Consider the following 14,277-nt stretch of genomic DNA (forward strand, 5'->3'; position numbering starts at 1 on the left):
CAGTTGTTCAGGACAAAAAGGAGCAGATGCTAAATTTAAAGTGCCCCTGTCATAATAAAGATGAGTCAGAAGCTACACAAGTGGACAGAGACTCATGGGACTAATATACAAAGATCACCATCCTCATTTGAGTGACACTAGCTTATAGACATTATGCCATCTAATCTGATAGCTCCATTTTGTAATGTTCACTGAACTTCACACACAAAAGTGCACAGGAAGGTTGGTATCCTTGAAGTCAAAAAAGAAAGCTAAGCTGATGGCTACTGAGAGAAAATGGCCAAGAGATGAGGGCTCTGTATTTAAGCAGAGGTATCACTAAATGCTAGTAGCTTTAAAATTTAAGATGGGTGAGATTAACTTGGTTTTCAATAGAACTGCTTATGAGAGTAATGTAGCATAGAAAGCAGAGCCATGTTAAAGAAACAAGACATCAATAGTGCAAGGTTTCTGAAAAGATAGGAAAGAATGGACTTCAAAGATAGGAGTGGGTGAGGAAGGGAAAGGGTGACTTCTCGGTTGGAATAGGGGGAAAGGAGATAAAATGGGAAATGCGAGGAGTTTTGTCTATTCAGTTCCAGGAAGTCTGGCAAATACGCATGTAATTAAGTGGGTTACACAATTATGTGGGAGTCAAAAACAAAACACACAATAAATAAACTATTGAAATAATAATTGATTTGCCTCCATGAAATGAGATATTCATCTTTCAATCAAAGAGCCCATTATGATAAATCACAGCCAACAGATCAGCATCAAACAGCCTTTAAGCACCACTTAGTCAGTATGTCTCTATGAGTCCTGTAAGCAAGTGACACATCAGGAATAATGACTCATGAGTAGTCACTGTGATTGGTGTTGAAGAAATGAACCCTACATCATGTCCTGCCCCTGCACTAATCGCTTCCCAGAAGCCTTAATTGCCTGTCTTGATGCTCCTTGCTCTTCAGCGTCTCAGTGACGTTTTGGTAATTCACAGCAGAAGGCTTGGGAATTTCCTAGAAAAGTTTGCTTGTCCTCAACTAGACACAGCACAAGGGTGTTTAATGCACTGTGCACCACCTGAAAAACGAATTCATTCCCAAACAAAACCAGTCTTGCTTAAACAGGAGGAAAAGATCAAAACAACAAGAATACTACAGCTAGTTGCCTGGTCTACTTCTTGTAGGCATAATGGTAAAAATAAGACAAAAATTGAAACAATTTAAATCTGAGTTCACTTTTCAGGAAAGTGCACCTATATATCTAAGACAGGCTTTTTCCCCACAGGCTTGGCTTCCATGGTCCTTAGTGTTCCCAAGGCATGTGCTTTTTGGAATATGTGGTCAGGTTCTGAACTGTAGCTTGACACACATATGCCAAGGTCTGGGTTTAACAGAGGAAGGGTATCTAGATGGACACTCGGGCCTCATCCCTCCTTTTGGCATGGGTTGGCTATTCTGGTATGGGACGAGGTGTGTTTCCTGCAAATACACACTGAATTGAAGAATTCTAAATTTTTAAATTTGAAAATGGCATCTTTGAAGAGGTCACTAAGTTGAATGGGTCAGTGTGGGCTGATGTCAATCCAGTGTATCTGGAGTCCTCCTAGGAAGAAATCAGGACACCAAAGGGCACAGAAACAGGATTCTGTGAAGACAGAGTGAGACAGAACAGGTGGCTGTCCAATCCAAGAAAGACCCTGTGGAAGGGACAGCACAGTCACCACCTTGACGTTGGGTTCTGGCCCCGAATTCAGGAAAACACAGTTCTCTTATTTAGAACTTGATTTATGTTACCTAGTTCTGACAGCTGTAGGAAGGTAGCAAATGTTTTGCATACTATTCATCCTTCTCGTCACAGATGCACAAGGCTGTCCTTGAACCTGTGCTGCTCAGGTTGCAGCTCCCAGTAAGAGCTTCAGGATGGGGTCACAGGGTCTGGTGAACCAAGGTCACTCCCTGACAACAGTCCAGTGACTCTCCAGCAAAGGTCCAAAGGCCACAGTTGGCTGATACTATTTGAAAATAATATAGAAGTCTAAACTTAGGCTTAATGTTATGTAGCACATATCTGTATGTTTCTTTTACAAAATTAGCTGAATGGTATAATCTGTTGCCTGCTAACTTTCAGGGGCCCCTCTGCCGGCCCTGCAAAATGGCGAGCCAATAAGCCCACCCCTGCACACCATGCAGTCTATGAATAAACAAACACCAGAGCTGACAGTCCTTCACTGGTGACATGCTCCCTTATTTCTGTCACCTCCTATCACTTCCAGGTCTTTTAAATTTGCCAATAATTTCTCAGCCTGTAATTTTTAAAATCATAGTTATCCAATCAAAATCCAGCAGCTTTTAAATCCCAGCTGCAGACTCACCGCTTCTAGGAGGTCTTCACTGCCCTCCTATATCCCAAGTCCCTGCCAAATTTGGGGTCCAGTGCAATACTACTTAGGCTCTAAGCCAGGACTTACGTATGGTGCCACACAACCTTTTGTCCTAAGATCCTGGTGTTCTTCATGTTTCCATCTCCCCCAAGTCTCTGAGGGATACATTCATCACTGATGTCTTTGCTCCCTTTCCTACACCAGCCTCCAGGGAGCCTGCAGACATTTCCTTACACAAACAACTTCCCCACTGTTTTCCTCTGTTAACTCTACCAGTAGCTGCTTTCTCTACCCATATCCACCTCAAGTAAACTTAGGGATGAAGCAAAGTTTAAAATACAGTCACCATTCTTGCAAGTCCTTGGTGGCTTCACCTTCAGCTGCCAATTATCTTACCTATGATTCAGGGAATATGAGAGGGAGGGCCACACGTTATTAGATGCACATGACCGCTCAAGACTCCCAGTGAACCACACCCTTGACCTTTCTAGGACTGATGTTGTAGGGTTCTGAAGATGGGTGGATCCAGTGATTTGCCCGTCTCCTTACAGCTCATTCTCCCATAATCCTCAGCAGCTGTTGGCTGCACACTCATTTCTTCTCAAATATTTGTTTCACAAGAAGTATGTTTTCTCTAAATTATTGGATGTTCTCTCTACCAGCCGTCAGGTCACTCAAATCTGATTTTCTTTTCCAGCTAAGTTCCTTCAAGATGCACCTCCACAGGAGGAAATCACCCCAGAAATCCATTCACAGGAAAATCCCTGATATTTGTTTGGATCTTTCACCCTCATTCATTCACAAAGTTCTTTTCAATTATTGGATGAAATAGGCAGGTAAGCACACACAGCCTGAGCATGCATAATTAAAACCACACTGCTAAGAACAATGAGCAAGGAAAATACAATTATTCAGGCAAATAACTCATTAACAAATAGCTTCTGTCACCATGGTAATAAAAGACACGTTTGGCTTTGGTATAAGTGATGGACTGAATGGTGAGGCCATGGGGACTAGAGAAGAGAAATGAGTATGAGAAATTAATGAGTTTCTTGAGTCCCCATTGTCTTAAGGCAGTGGGAAAACAGCTCTGATCCAGTTCAATAACTCACACCAGGAAGGTCCTAATTTTGATTATTCCAGTAGTCATTCCATGGGATAAAAACCAAGGTCATATTTGTTCATTAAACCAGCAGACATACGTTGACTGTTCACTATATGATGGTGCTCCACTAAACATTGAGGGAAGCAGGCATTATCTCTCCTCTCAATAACTTCCATGAAGTGAAGAGAAAATAAAAAATCAGCCAATATGAATACAGGGACAGTATAAGTTATAGTTTATCTTGATTCTGACTTTTCAACATTTAACTTATTTTCTTCTGGCCATCTTCAGTGTTCGTAGCTCTCAGTTCTTTGGTCTCTGGTGGCAGAAGGTTGTGCTTATGGGCTCAGGTGGGTATAAAGCAGCAGTACTAGCGTTGGTATTTTGAGTATTTACTGTTACTGTCAGTGAGGGAAGTGATATTGACCATATCACATTAACTAATCCGCTGTATGTAAAGCCTGACATATATCAGTACCCAAGACCGAAATGTACATATATGTGCACATAATTTCCGCAAACATTAAACATGAATGTAGTGCACATGTTCCTTAAGCTGGCATTAAAGGCATTTCAGTGAGGTGAGGGTTAGGCAGGCGGAAGTTGGTGGCCATTAGAGAATGTAACACACTGCTCAGAAGAGAAGTTCATTAAATTTGTTTGTCTTGTCCATAAAAGGGGTCTGAGTTTATTTTATGGGCACAGTAAAATACTGGTGTATATGCAAAAGCAAACATTTAGAAGACATCTCAAGCTCACTTAGCCTCCTGAGTACCCCCAGATCAGAATACATGCGAGTCCCCACCCCACCACCCGACTTGGGTAAAGTGAATGAAGCCTGGCAACTAATTTGCTTCTAATCACACCTGGCCAGCTGTTAATGACATCATCATTTAAATTCACACACATTTTTAGCTCTGGTCATAGGCACAGATCTAAAGGAGCTAGGTCAAGGCTGAGACAAACTCAATTTGGTCCCTGCGATTTTCAGTGTCATCATGATATTTTATAAAGTATATTATTCCCAGACAGTCCTTCTAAATAAAGTGTTGATGGTCACTTTCCCAACCATGGTCCACTCATGGCTGTGAGACAGGCTGTCTCAGAGGTCTAATCCCAGCTCTGGGGGCACCAGTGAAGACTTCTATTAATGTCTTTGCCTCGCCTTTTATAGATTTTTTTTTTTTTAATCTGGCACAGGGATCAGAAAGCTGTAGTCATGATTCAAATCTGGCCCACTGTCTATATTTCACATTTTTAAGTGGTTAGAACAGGAATCAAAAGAGAAATTATATTTCTTTTATATAGTGAAATTAAATTTAATTATTTATTATTATTATTATTATTATTATTATTATTATTATTTTGGTTTGGTTGGTTTAAGGTAATGTCTCACATTGTAGTCCAGGCTGCCTTGGAACACCACATGTCATAGCCAAGCTAGCCTCCAACTAATAGTAATTCTATTGACTCAATTCTCTCTCTCTCTCTCTCTCTCTCTCTCTCTCTCTCTCTCTGTGTGTGTGTGTGCTCATATGGGAAGGGGTTGCATATGAATACCTACATATGGAGGGCAGAGATCAAACATGGATATCATTTCTCAGGAAAGCTGTCTCCATAATTTTCTGAGACAGTATCTCTTACAGGGGAGAACTTGCCAATTAGATCAGGCTGGCTAGCCAGTGGGTTAAGATCCTTCTCCCCCAGTCTTCCAAGAATCAGGAACACAGGCATCCCACCATGCTCTGCTTTGTATTAGGTGTTAGGAATCAGACTCAGGTCTTAATGCTCACCACAAAGCACTTCTACAATTGAGATACCTTTTCAACATTCTATTTTTTGTTTTTATTTAAGACAAGGTCTCACTGTAGTCTGGGATGGCCCTGGGGCCTACTATACAAAGTAGATTCAAACATAGGGCAATCCTCCCTCCTTAGCTGAGTATGGGATGGGATAACAATTATTGACATGTGTGTTACTTGGAGCCACATTTCAGAGTTGATTAAAACGGTTGTATTGAGACCTGGCCAGCCACACTCATTCGCTTGTATCATTATAGCAGAGTAGAGCAGCGGGGGCAGACACTCTATGGTATGAAAAGCATGTAATCCTAACTCTTAGTTCTTTTTAGAAAATACTCACTGATTCCTGACCTAGCACACAGTGACGGGGAGTGGGCCAGCACGTGCACAGTATAAAAACTTACTGCCCATGAACACATCTCCCGAGTAGCCACGTGTCTGCTGTCACATTGTTCCTAGGTTCACAGAAAACTATAAATGCTTGCTTGTTCAAATGACACAAACAAGAATGCCAAAGCATGAAAAAGAAAGAAAGAAAGAAAAACTGAAACATCCTCTTTGTGCCATGCAAATGGTCTCTTTCAAAGTTACACTTCAAGGTATTTTATGTAGGAAGAGAACTGGGAAGCAAAACAAAACTTCCAAACTTGCTCTGAAGAAAAGAATGTAGAGTAGCTGCATGCTGAGTGAAACGATGCATTGACTTCATGCTCCAAGCACTTGCGCAATACAGTTTTCATAGCGCAAGCAACTCCTACTCAAGCTCTCCTGAAGGTCTGCTTCTCCCACAGAAGACTGCAGGGCAACCTACGGACCCGAGCAGACAGAGATGTCACCACTGCTGGTGAATGACAAATTTTAGCATAGTTTTGAAATAAAAGGGGGAGTTTAAGACACAGCTACTTTTGTACAAGTAGATGCCATGGGCAGCACATTTCCATAGTGATCAAGACAATGGCCAAGTCTTACATTAAAACCACTTATTGAAAGCATTCCTGTAGTGCTGGAGCAATGTCTCAGTGGTTAAGAACATATACTGCTCTTGCAGAAGACCCACGTTCAGCTCCCAGCATTTATGTCTGGCAGGTAAAGACTCCCTATAACTCCAGCTGCAGAGGATCCAATGCTCTCTGTGTTCTCTGCTGGTACTGATTACACACACACACACACACACACTAAAAATGAAAAATTTTAAAGTATCACCATATCTACATATAGAATGTATGCTAAATATTGATTTACTTTAAATTTTTTATTTTATTTTTAATTATGAGTATGTGGGTATGTGCATGTGTGTGTTGGGGTCATTTGCAGAAGCAAAAGGCATTGAATTCCCCTGGAGCTTGAAATACTGGTATTTGTGAGCTACCCAAAATGGGTGCTGGAAATCAAACTGGAGTCCCCAGGAAGAACAACAATACTTTAGTCAGAGCCATTTGTCCAGCTTGTGACTTATAATTTGAAATGACAACAAGCTAATATAACAAATGATATCATTTGTTCAATCCAGGAGTCACAAACACAGACATGACTGGTAAACTTTCATTGCTGATATTGAAAAATAACTTCCCAAACTAGAAAATTAGCCAAGTATTTTCTTTCCCAGAGACACCCATGAATATCTGTCAGTACTATTTATTTCTCAGTTGGCTTGTAATGTAACACAGCTGTATTGACTGTCTGGGGATATTCAAACTTTGGTAAATAAAGACTTTTATAGACTCCAGACCTATGAAATATTCTATCCAGGATGTATTCCCTGGTAAATGTGGGACATAGATCCAGGGAGTTTCATGTTGCGGGACAAGAAGTACAATCGAATTGGGGAGCTCATGTCTGAAGGAGAGTACTTCGTACACTATCTAGTAATGAGCATCCGTGGAAAGTTTTCATGTTTATGTGAACATCTTACAGAGCTAGGACAGGAAATAGAGGGCATAGACATCTAAACACAGGAACAGGAATTGAAAGACAGTGGTTATAGTGATTAACAAAGTCTCTGGCCCCAGATTTAAGCCATTGCACTTCGTCTATGTCCATGATTGGAAGAAAAGTTTACAGAGTAAAAAGAAAACATAATTATGCACATTTTGGGTTTTAAAAGCATCTATAATACATTTGTTCTATTTTCTGAATGGTCATGTCTGCCAGCTTTTCACTTAGCTCCCATGAAATCCTGGAAAATAGTTAGAATGGACATTTTGTTATTATTAAAATTTGTAGAATCTGTATGCCTGTGTGAGGGTGTTGGAAATAACTAGCACAGGGATGATGAAAGGTGAAGTAAATGGTAATGTGTTCTCTTCTGGAAGGATTTTAGCTGATTTATGGGGAAGATGGCTACCTCAGATGGGTCACATTGGCCTTTCTGTTCCTAGAACTATTTCTTTATTCCTCACCCACTTTGCTTCATATCTACCCTTTCTCCCCCCCCCCCCACCCCTTCAGGAAAGGGAAGAGGTAAGATGACCTCTGATTCCTAGTTAGACTCTGGGAACCTGTCCCAGTGGAGATGTGTCAATCCAGAATGCAGGCAATTGTCTTTGAGATCTATAATGGGCCCTGCTTGGTTGAGGGATGGATTCCCAACATATGGCTGGTAGCACATATATTTCTTGGTAGATAGACAATGAGCAATCTATTTTTAAAAATATTTATTTATTTTACATTCCTGCCACAGTTTCCCCTCCCTCTTTTCCTGCTACCTCCCCACCCTCCTCCCCTCCAAATCCTCCCTTTCTATTCAGAACAGAGCAGGCCTACATGGGTATCAACAGAACATGGCATATCAAGTTGCAGTAAGACTAAGTCCCTTCCTCTTGTATTAAGGCTGAGCAAGGCAACCTATTAGAAGGACTAGGGGATGGGCAATCTCTTACCCAGTGTGTACTAGGAGAGCATGAAGACCCTGAGAACAGTTTCATCGGTGTTTATTCTCTAGGTTTCAGAGTCTAACGGTGCTCACAAAGAGGACCTGTCCTTGGTGACAGTTATTTCCATCAGGTAAGACCACTTCAGGCAAGTGTGTTTGCATTCTGCATTTTCTTGACACTATGCTGTGACCTTAGCGATGCTTAAATGAGTCTGTAGGCATCTTCACCAAGTATTCACACTTACGATGCTTTTGAATATGTAAATAGTTTCAAATATTTTAAAATGCCTACTCTCACTTTAAGTGCTCAAACTCTCAATCTTAATGAATGAGCTGAGAAGAGATTATATTTCTGTCCAAAGCGAGTGACTTCACATGCCTATGTTCCGAAAAATACAGTCCAGACTCTAGTATGCTGCTGGCTCACTTTAAGTCCTCAGAATTACATCTATACACATTTGTAGTCTCCTGAAACCTTGCCTGTAAGTCAGCAACACACCTCTTTAAACTCATAGACAACTTCTCACACAGGCAAACAGAAGAATATATGTATGTAATTACAGACTCTGGTTAATTTAGTTAGTGTTAGCTTGTCACCTTTGAGAAAATTCCTTCATGTATGTAATAGAGGTAATCATATGCTTTCATTGAGGACCTATTGGGACTTGGTAAAAAGAATCATGCAACAGAACCTGGGGTGTTCTCCAGTGCATCAGAGAATCACTGTGACTGGATTTATCTATTTCTGTAATCAAGGAATAATTGATCTTAGGAAACAAAAGCCAGATCCTGTGTCTAAGCAACTCCAAGGAGTATTCTGTCTTCAGAGCTCCATAGACTTAGATACAACCTCAGTTGCAATGGTAGGCATATAGCTCTGCCTGTCTTAGTCTACAACCCTCATTCCTTCGGATAAACCATCTCCAGAGAGCATTCCCAGTAAGAGCGTTAACATTACTCTCTATCTAGATGTGTTTCCCAGAAACTTGCTTTAAAACTATATCTGGGACTATACTAAAATGCCTTCCACATTATCCTTGAAGGCCTCAGGCTTGAAGAAAATAGTACTGTTAAAGCCACAGATTCTAAGTGGAAAATCCCAGTGGTGTTGTATGGAGCCCAGCCCATGGATGACCAGTAGTATTACATGGAGCTGCACCGCTTCCAAGATCACTGACAGAAATCAAATTAGAGATGGAGCCCTGCCTTTGGCTGATCATTGATGCTGTATGGAGCTGCATCCCTTCCAAGCTCACTGACAGAAATCAAATTAGAGATGGAGCCATGCCATGGCTGTTACCAGGCAGGACTAGGAAACAGAACATGCTTCTCTTAGAGAGTCACTTCATGATAGGCACAAACTATAGGTAAGCAAGTTTGTCTGCTTGCTAGCAGGAAGACCAGGATAGAGATATGGCTCTACGGTTAGGAACACTTGCCACTCTTGCAGGGGACCTGGGTTTGGTTCCCAGCACCTACATGGTGGGCCTACAGCCATTCTAACTCCAGTTCCAAGAGATCCATCACCTTCTTCCCTCCATGGGCACCAGGCATACTCATGTCACACATAACACATGTAGACAAAGCATTCATTACATAAAATGAACATAGTAAATTTTTTTAAGGAAGTCAGGAAGACACAAGGGCACAACTTGTTAATTTTGAAATCTTCCTACTCCTCCAGAGGTAAGTCCTCCTGCTGGAACCCGAAGCTAGAGAGACCCTGACTAAGCCAGGTACTGCAGTTGATGCCCCTCAGAGAAAAGCAGAAAGGAAACAGCCCATGTTTCCCTCTCTTTTTCAGGCCTGGGAAAACAAATGTTGCTCAAATACTCAAAAAGAAAGCAGCTGGACATTAAGTCCTCTTGTATTCCATCTAAATGGCCATGTCACGGGGGGGGGGTATAGCCTGCCATGTAAAGTGTGCTGCCAATCACAGGGACATGGAAAACTCTATGAATCCACCCCACGAAATTCAGCATTTGGAGAGGAGCACAAAGACCAGGCAATGTGAGGTGCTATATTCAAGTAACAACATCCGTAACCAGGATCCCTACATCCAAGGCATAGAAGAAGAAGAAGCAAGCATGTCTGGCTTTCCCCTGCTTCATCCTCCAGTCACAGAACCAGAAGGGATGATCTCACAGAGCAGCAATATTTGTTCAACATGGCTGCACAGGAGCTGCAGTCTTCAACAACATCACAGATACACACAGCTGCATGTCTGGGGTACTGAGTATTAAAAATGCAGCCAGAACTGGGAAGATGCTGTGCCTACCTAAATGGGTGTAGAGGCTTCTTTTTCTCCTTGCACCTTTTTAGCAGAGTCTCCATTTCCCTTTACTCTTCCTAAGATGTGATTCTAAGAAAATCAATGTATTATTGCTCCATTCACTATTCTGTTAACTTTGTAAAAAAACAAGGAAAACTCAACCCAACACATTGTAAGAAGCAAAGAACATCTACATTTTCTTTCTTCAAGGATTTTATTTTAAAAATCAGCCAACATTCTTTTCTCAATAATATTTCCCAAAAGCTTAATATTTGGCCATAAATGTTCACTCCAGTCTAAAATTTGGCACACTGACCATATATTCTTCAAATTTGCCAATTTGGCAAACATCTTTTTGAGAAAACAAGTAAAGAAATTGGAAAACTTGAAGTGAGATGTTGTAAATTATGGCACTATTCAAAAAATAATTAATTTCAGGGATAATAAATCTATTAAAATCCACACTAGTTTAGAGTAGATGGTTTTCTTAGTTACATTTTTACACGTCTAAAATCTTCATAGGAATATGATACACAAATGGATATAAATTAGATGCAAGTTTCCAAATTCTGTTGAAAGTTCATTCTTTTTCTTATTATTTTTTAGTTTTAGACATTTCAAACTAATGTAAAAAGCAAACAAAAACAAAAATTCCTCTGTTGGAGTACATGGTAAAGATTGATTTAGACATGAAGATAAACTGCTCTCTCACACAAATCTGTGTACATGCATAGAGTGTTGGTAGACATAGCAAAGAGCTTGCTCGAGGCTTTGACTTGCTTTGCTGGACATCGCCATGAGGCAATAGTATTAAAGGACTTAAGTGTCTCATATTTATTCACACATCTTGGGTAGTTAGACTTGGAAATATATGTGCATAAAGACAGGTATGTTGGGTCTGTATTCATTATGTGTAGCATGTAGGGTGGGTTCCCCAAAGTGCCAACAAAGAACTCCGCAAAGAGAATCAATATAGAATACAGATTGATTATATATACACGCATATGTATATATAAATGACAAATATATGTCATTACAAAGTAGTGGCCATATATTTGCAATTCTTTCTTCATTCAATTTCTGGCTAATGAAAAGTTTTCACTGTAATCTCTCAAATTCCCATGTTAAAACATTACACAAATGAAAAAACTGGAAAATATCTTATTGTCATTCCCATTTGGAAAGATAAAGCAAGTATTTTGTTGCTTGTAAATAATCTTAATTTTGCAAAAATCCAACATTAACTATGTGCAATAGATCTCCATATTCTTATATTGAGTACACAAGCACTTGTCTGGAAATGTCATTCTGTCCCAAGGTTGCAGAAATAAAGCTCCACTCGCTGAGGTTTACCAAAGTTAGTAACAAAATCTGTTGACTTTCAATGTTGAGTATGTGCTTCCACGTTTCTTTACAAAGCATAATCGTCATGATTCTCTGTCACATGCTCTGTAAGACCATTCAGAACGATAAACCTTAACTTACAGCACTGACCGTTTCGACAACACCCTGTCTCAATGGACCTGTGAGCACACTTTAAGTACCACCATGAGCACAGCAGTGAGTCTCAGTTCCCTGCACTCTTTTATAAACTTCAGATTTCTTATCTCATAGTCTTAAGTGTGGTGTGTCACAGGTCCCATAGCAGGTGCCCTGTCAGTAAAACATGTGCCCAGGCATTGGAAATATTTATCCACCATGTCTTAGACCTGAAGACGTAACACTCTAACACAGGCTCAAGAATGCCCACCTTATGTCAGAGTCTTCTCTACAAGCTGTGATCTATGGACAGCCACAGGACTGACTGGGTAGACAGACTCTTGACATTATTACTGGAGATAAAAAGCTAAAGTCATCCATTTAATACCACTCAGGTTTAAAAGCCAACAGGCCCTGGTGTGGGAGAATAAATGGGAAAAAGAAATTTCATCTACTGATACTTCAAAGCCTCTGAAACATCTGGAATCTGGTTCCATAGGGGTATTCCTCTAAGAAGTAAGAATAAAAGGGCTTTAATAGGGCAAACAAGAGTCAGGTTTCTTACAATGTGTTCTCCCTGGGGGGAAACAAATACTACAACAGATCAGACTAACCTCTCTGCACTCCAGCTGCATTAATTAACATTTAGTCATGGATTCCATCTTGAGCCTGATGAACTCAATGCTACAGCTGTTTCCACTGAGGGGAGAAATACGCTTTCACGTTTTAGATTCCCAGACCTTATAAATTTGGGAAAACAGGCTTGATTGATTGATTGACTGTTTTTGTGCCAGCATTATTAAAACAATCACATATTATGCACACAAATCAATTCACACCCACCCTACACTGCATTGAAATTGGTATCAATACCACATCAACCAGGTTGTGCCAACTCTATCAAACCACATTCTTCACCCCTTGCTACTTCTACAAGGGGATAAAGAGACACCAAAGGACTGATCAAAGACATAGGCTGTGGCTTTGCAGGCACAGTTCTGGGTTATTCTAAGATTTAAGTATGGATTAGATACACTCAAATGGGTGGGAGCTGGTAGCCAAGAAAAATCAACAAGCAAAACAAACAGATGTTGCAGATACTAAGCACCCTTGTTGACCTGGGAGACATGTCCTCAGTCCACAGGCCAAACATGTGTAAGTGTCTGGTGGGAAGCAAAGTGGAGATACAGGACTATAATAATTCTTGTTCGGGCATTGAGAGATTTCTTTCTTTCTTTCTTTTTTTTTATAGGTAAGGCTTATTAAAAAAGCAGTTTTGCAAGGGAATTTATCAGATAATCATTTGGCAAGAACAGAGTTTTACTGGAACTCATGTCAAGCTTCCATCACAAGATACTTATAGATTAGGCTCGTCTCACAGGACCATCTCATCAATTCTGGTCAAGAGTCTCATGGGCAATTGAATTGTTCTGTGGCCGTGAGCACCAGCATGTGCATGTGTGCACATGCTTCTGTATCATTGTGTACAAATGTGGCATCATGATCCAAGAAACTGGCAGCTAAAATAAATGCTTGCATTCTCAATTATTATCTTCAGCCAGAACTGAAGAGATCAAAACTTAAGGTGTCTTCACTTTTCCCAACATTATAACAGCGTTAATTTAAACAAAACAGGAAATTTATCTTACCTGGAACTACTTCAAAAAGGAACTTCCCTGGGTTCTCCTCATTGCACGGGTGCTCGATGACTTTGTTTCCAGGCAGAAAAATAGTTCCCTGCAAACACAAATGCCCCAAACATCAATGTAAGCACAAAGCTCCACACAGTAGCAGAACTAAGTATCCATGCTATGTCTGCAATCAGTAAGTGGCTACGTTCACCAAATCCCCTCCTACTTACCATAATCAAAGTCCATAAGCAATAATTATATTCATTTATACATAGTACATATTTTTGAATATCCCATGTGTGTTAGACAACTTTGGGTTGATGGTAAGTATCAATTTATAAGTGGATTACATGTCAGCAAATTTATAGAGTTCTACCAACTCTATAATATTCAGTGGTTGGAATAATCTTAAGCAGTATGCATCACTCTTTCCCCCCACCCATTTTAGGCTGTAAAAAATCACAGTGACAGCATTTAAAGAAACTTAAGTCAAAGTTCAAATTATACTTTTCTTTTCCTTGTGCCCTCTAGACTTGAAATGTAATACCAATACAATATTGTTGGGCATTAGATCACCTGGAGGCATAGAAATCATGAGAATTCTTCAGAATCCAGGTGTAGTAATGGCCATTATGAGAGCCAGTGAAGATGAAATTGTATCCCTTACTGTCTTTAGTAGTGTCCCTGCCTCCACACTGACAGCATGCTGGTTCCTTGCAGCTGGGCTTTACAGCCTCCAGAACTGTGAAGC

At 40.4% G+C, this 14,277-nt stretch overlaps 1 protein-coding gene across 1 annotated transcript in view; it reads right to left on the reverse strand.

Moving 5' to 3' along the window:
- Positions 1 to 14,277, reverse strand: part of Arhgap24 (Rho GTPase activating protein 24) — a 370,730-nt gene that overhangs the window by 182,958 nt on the left and 173,495 nt on the right. Inside the window, exon 3 of the mRNA XM_051198149.1 lies at positions 13,545 to 13,632. Within this exon, the coding sequence (XP_051054106.1) occupies positions 13,545 to 13,632 (88 nt within the window). The remainder of the gene's footprint in view (positions 1 to 13,544; positions 13,633 to 14,277) is intronic.

This window comes from Phodopus roborovskii, unplaced genomic scaffold (genome assembly GCF_943737965.1).
Source record: "Phodopus roborovskii unplaced genomic scaffold, PHOROB, whole genome shotgun sequence".
NCBI lineage: Eukaryota > Metazoa > Chordata > Mammalia > Rodentia > Cricetidae > Phodopus > Phodopus roborovskii.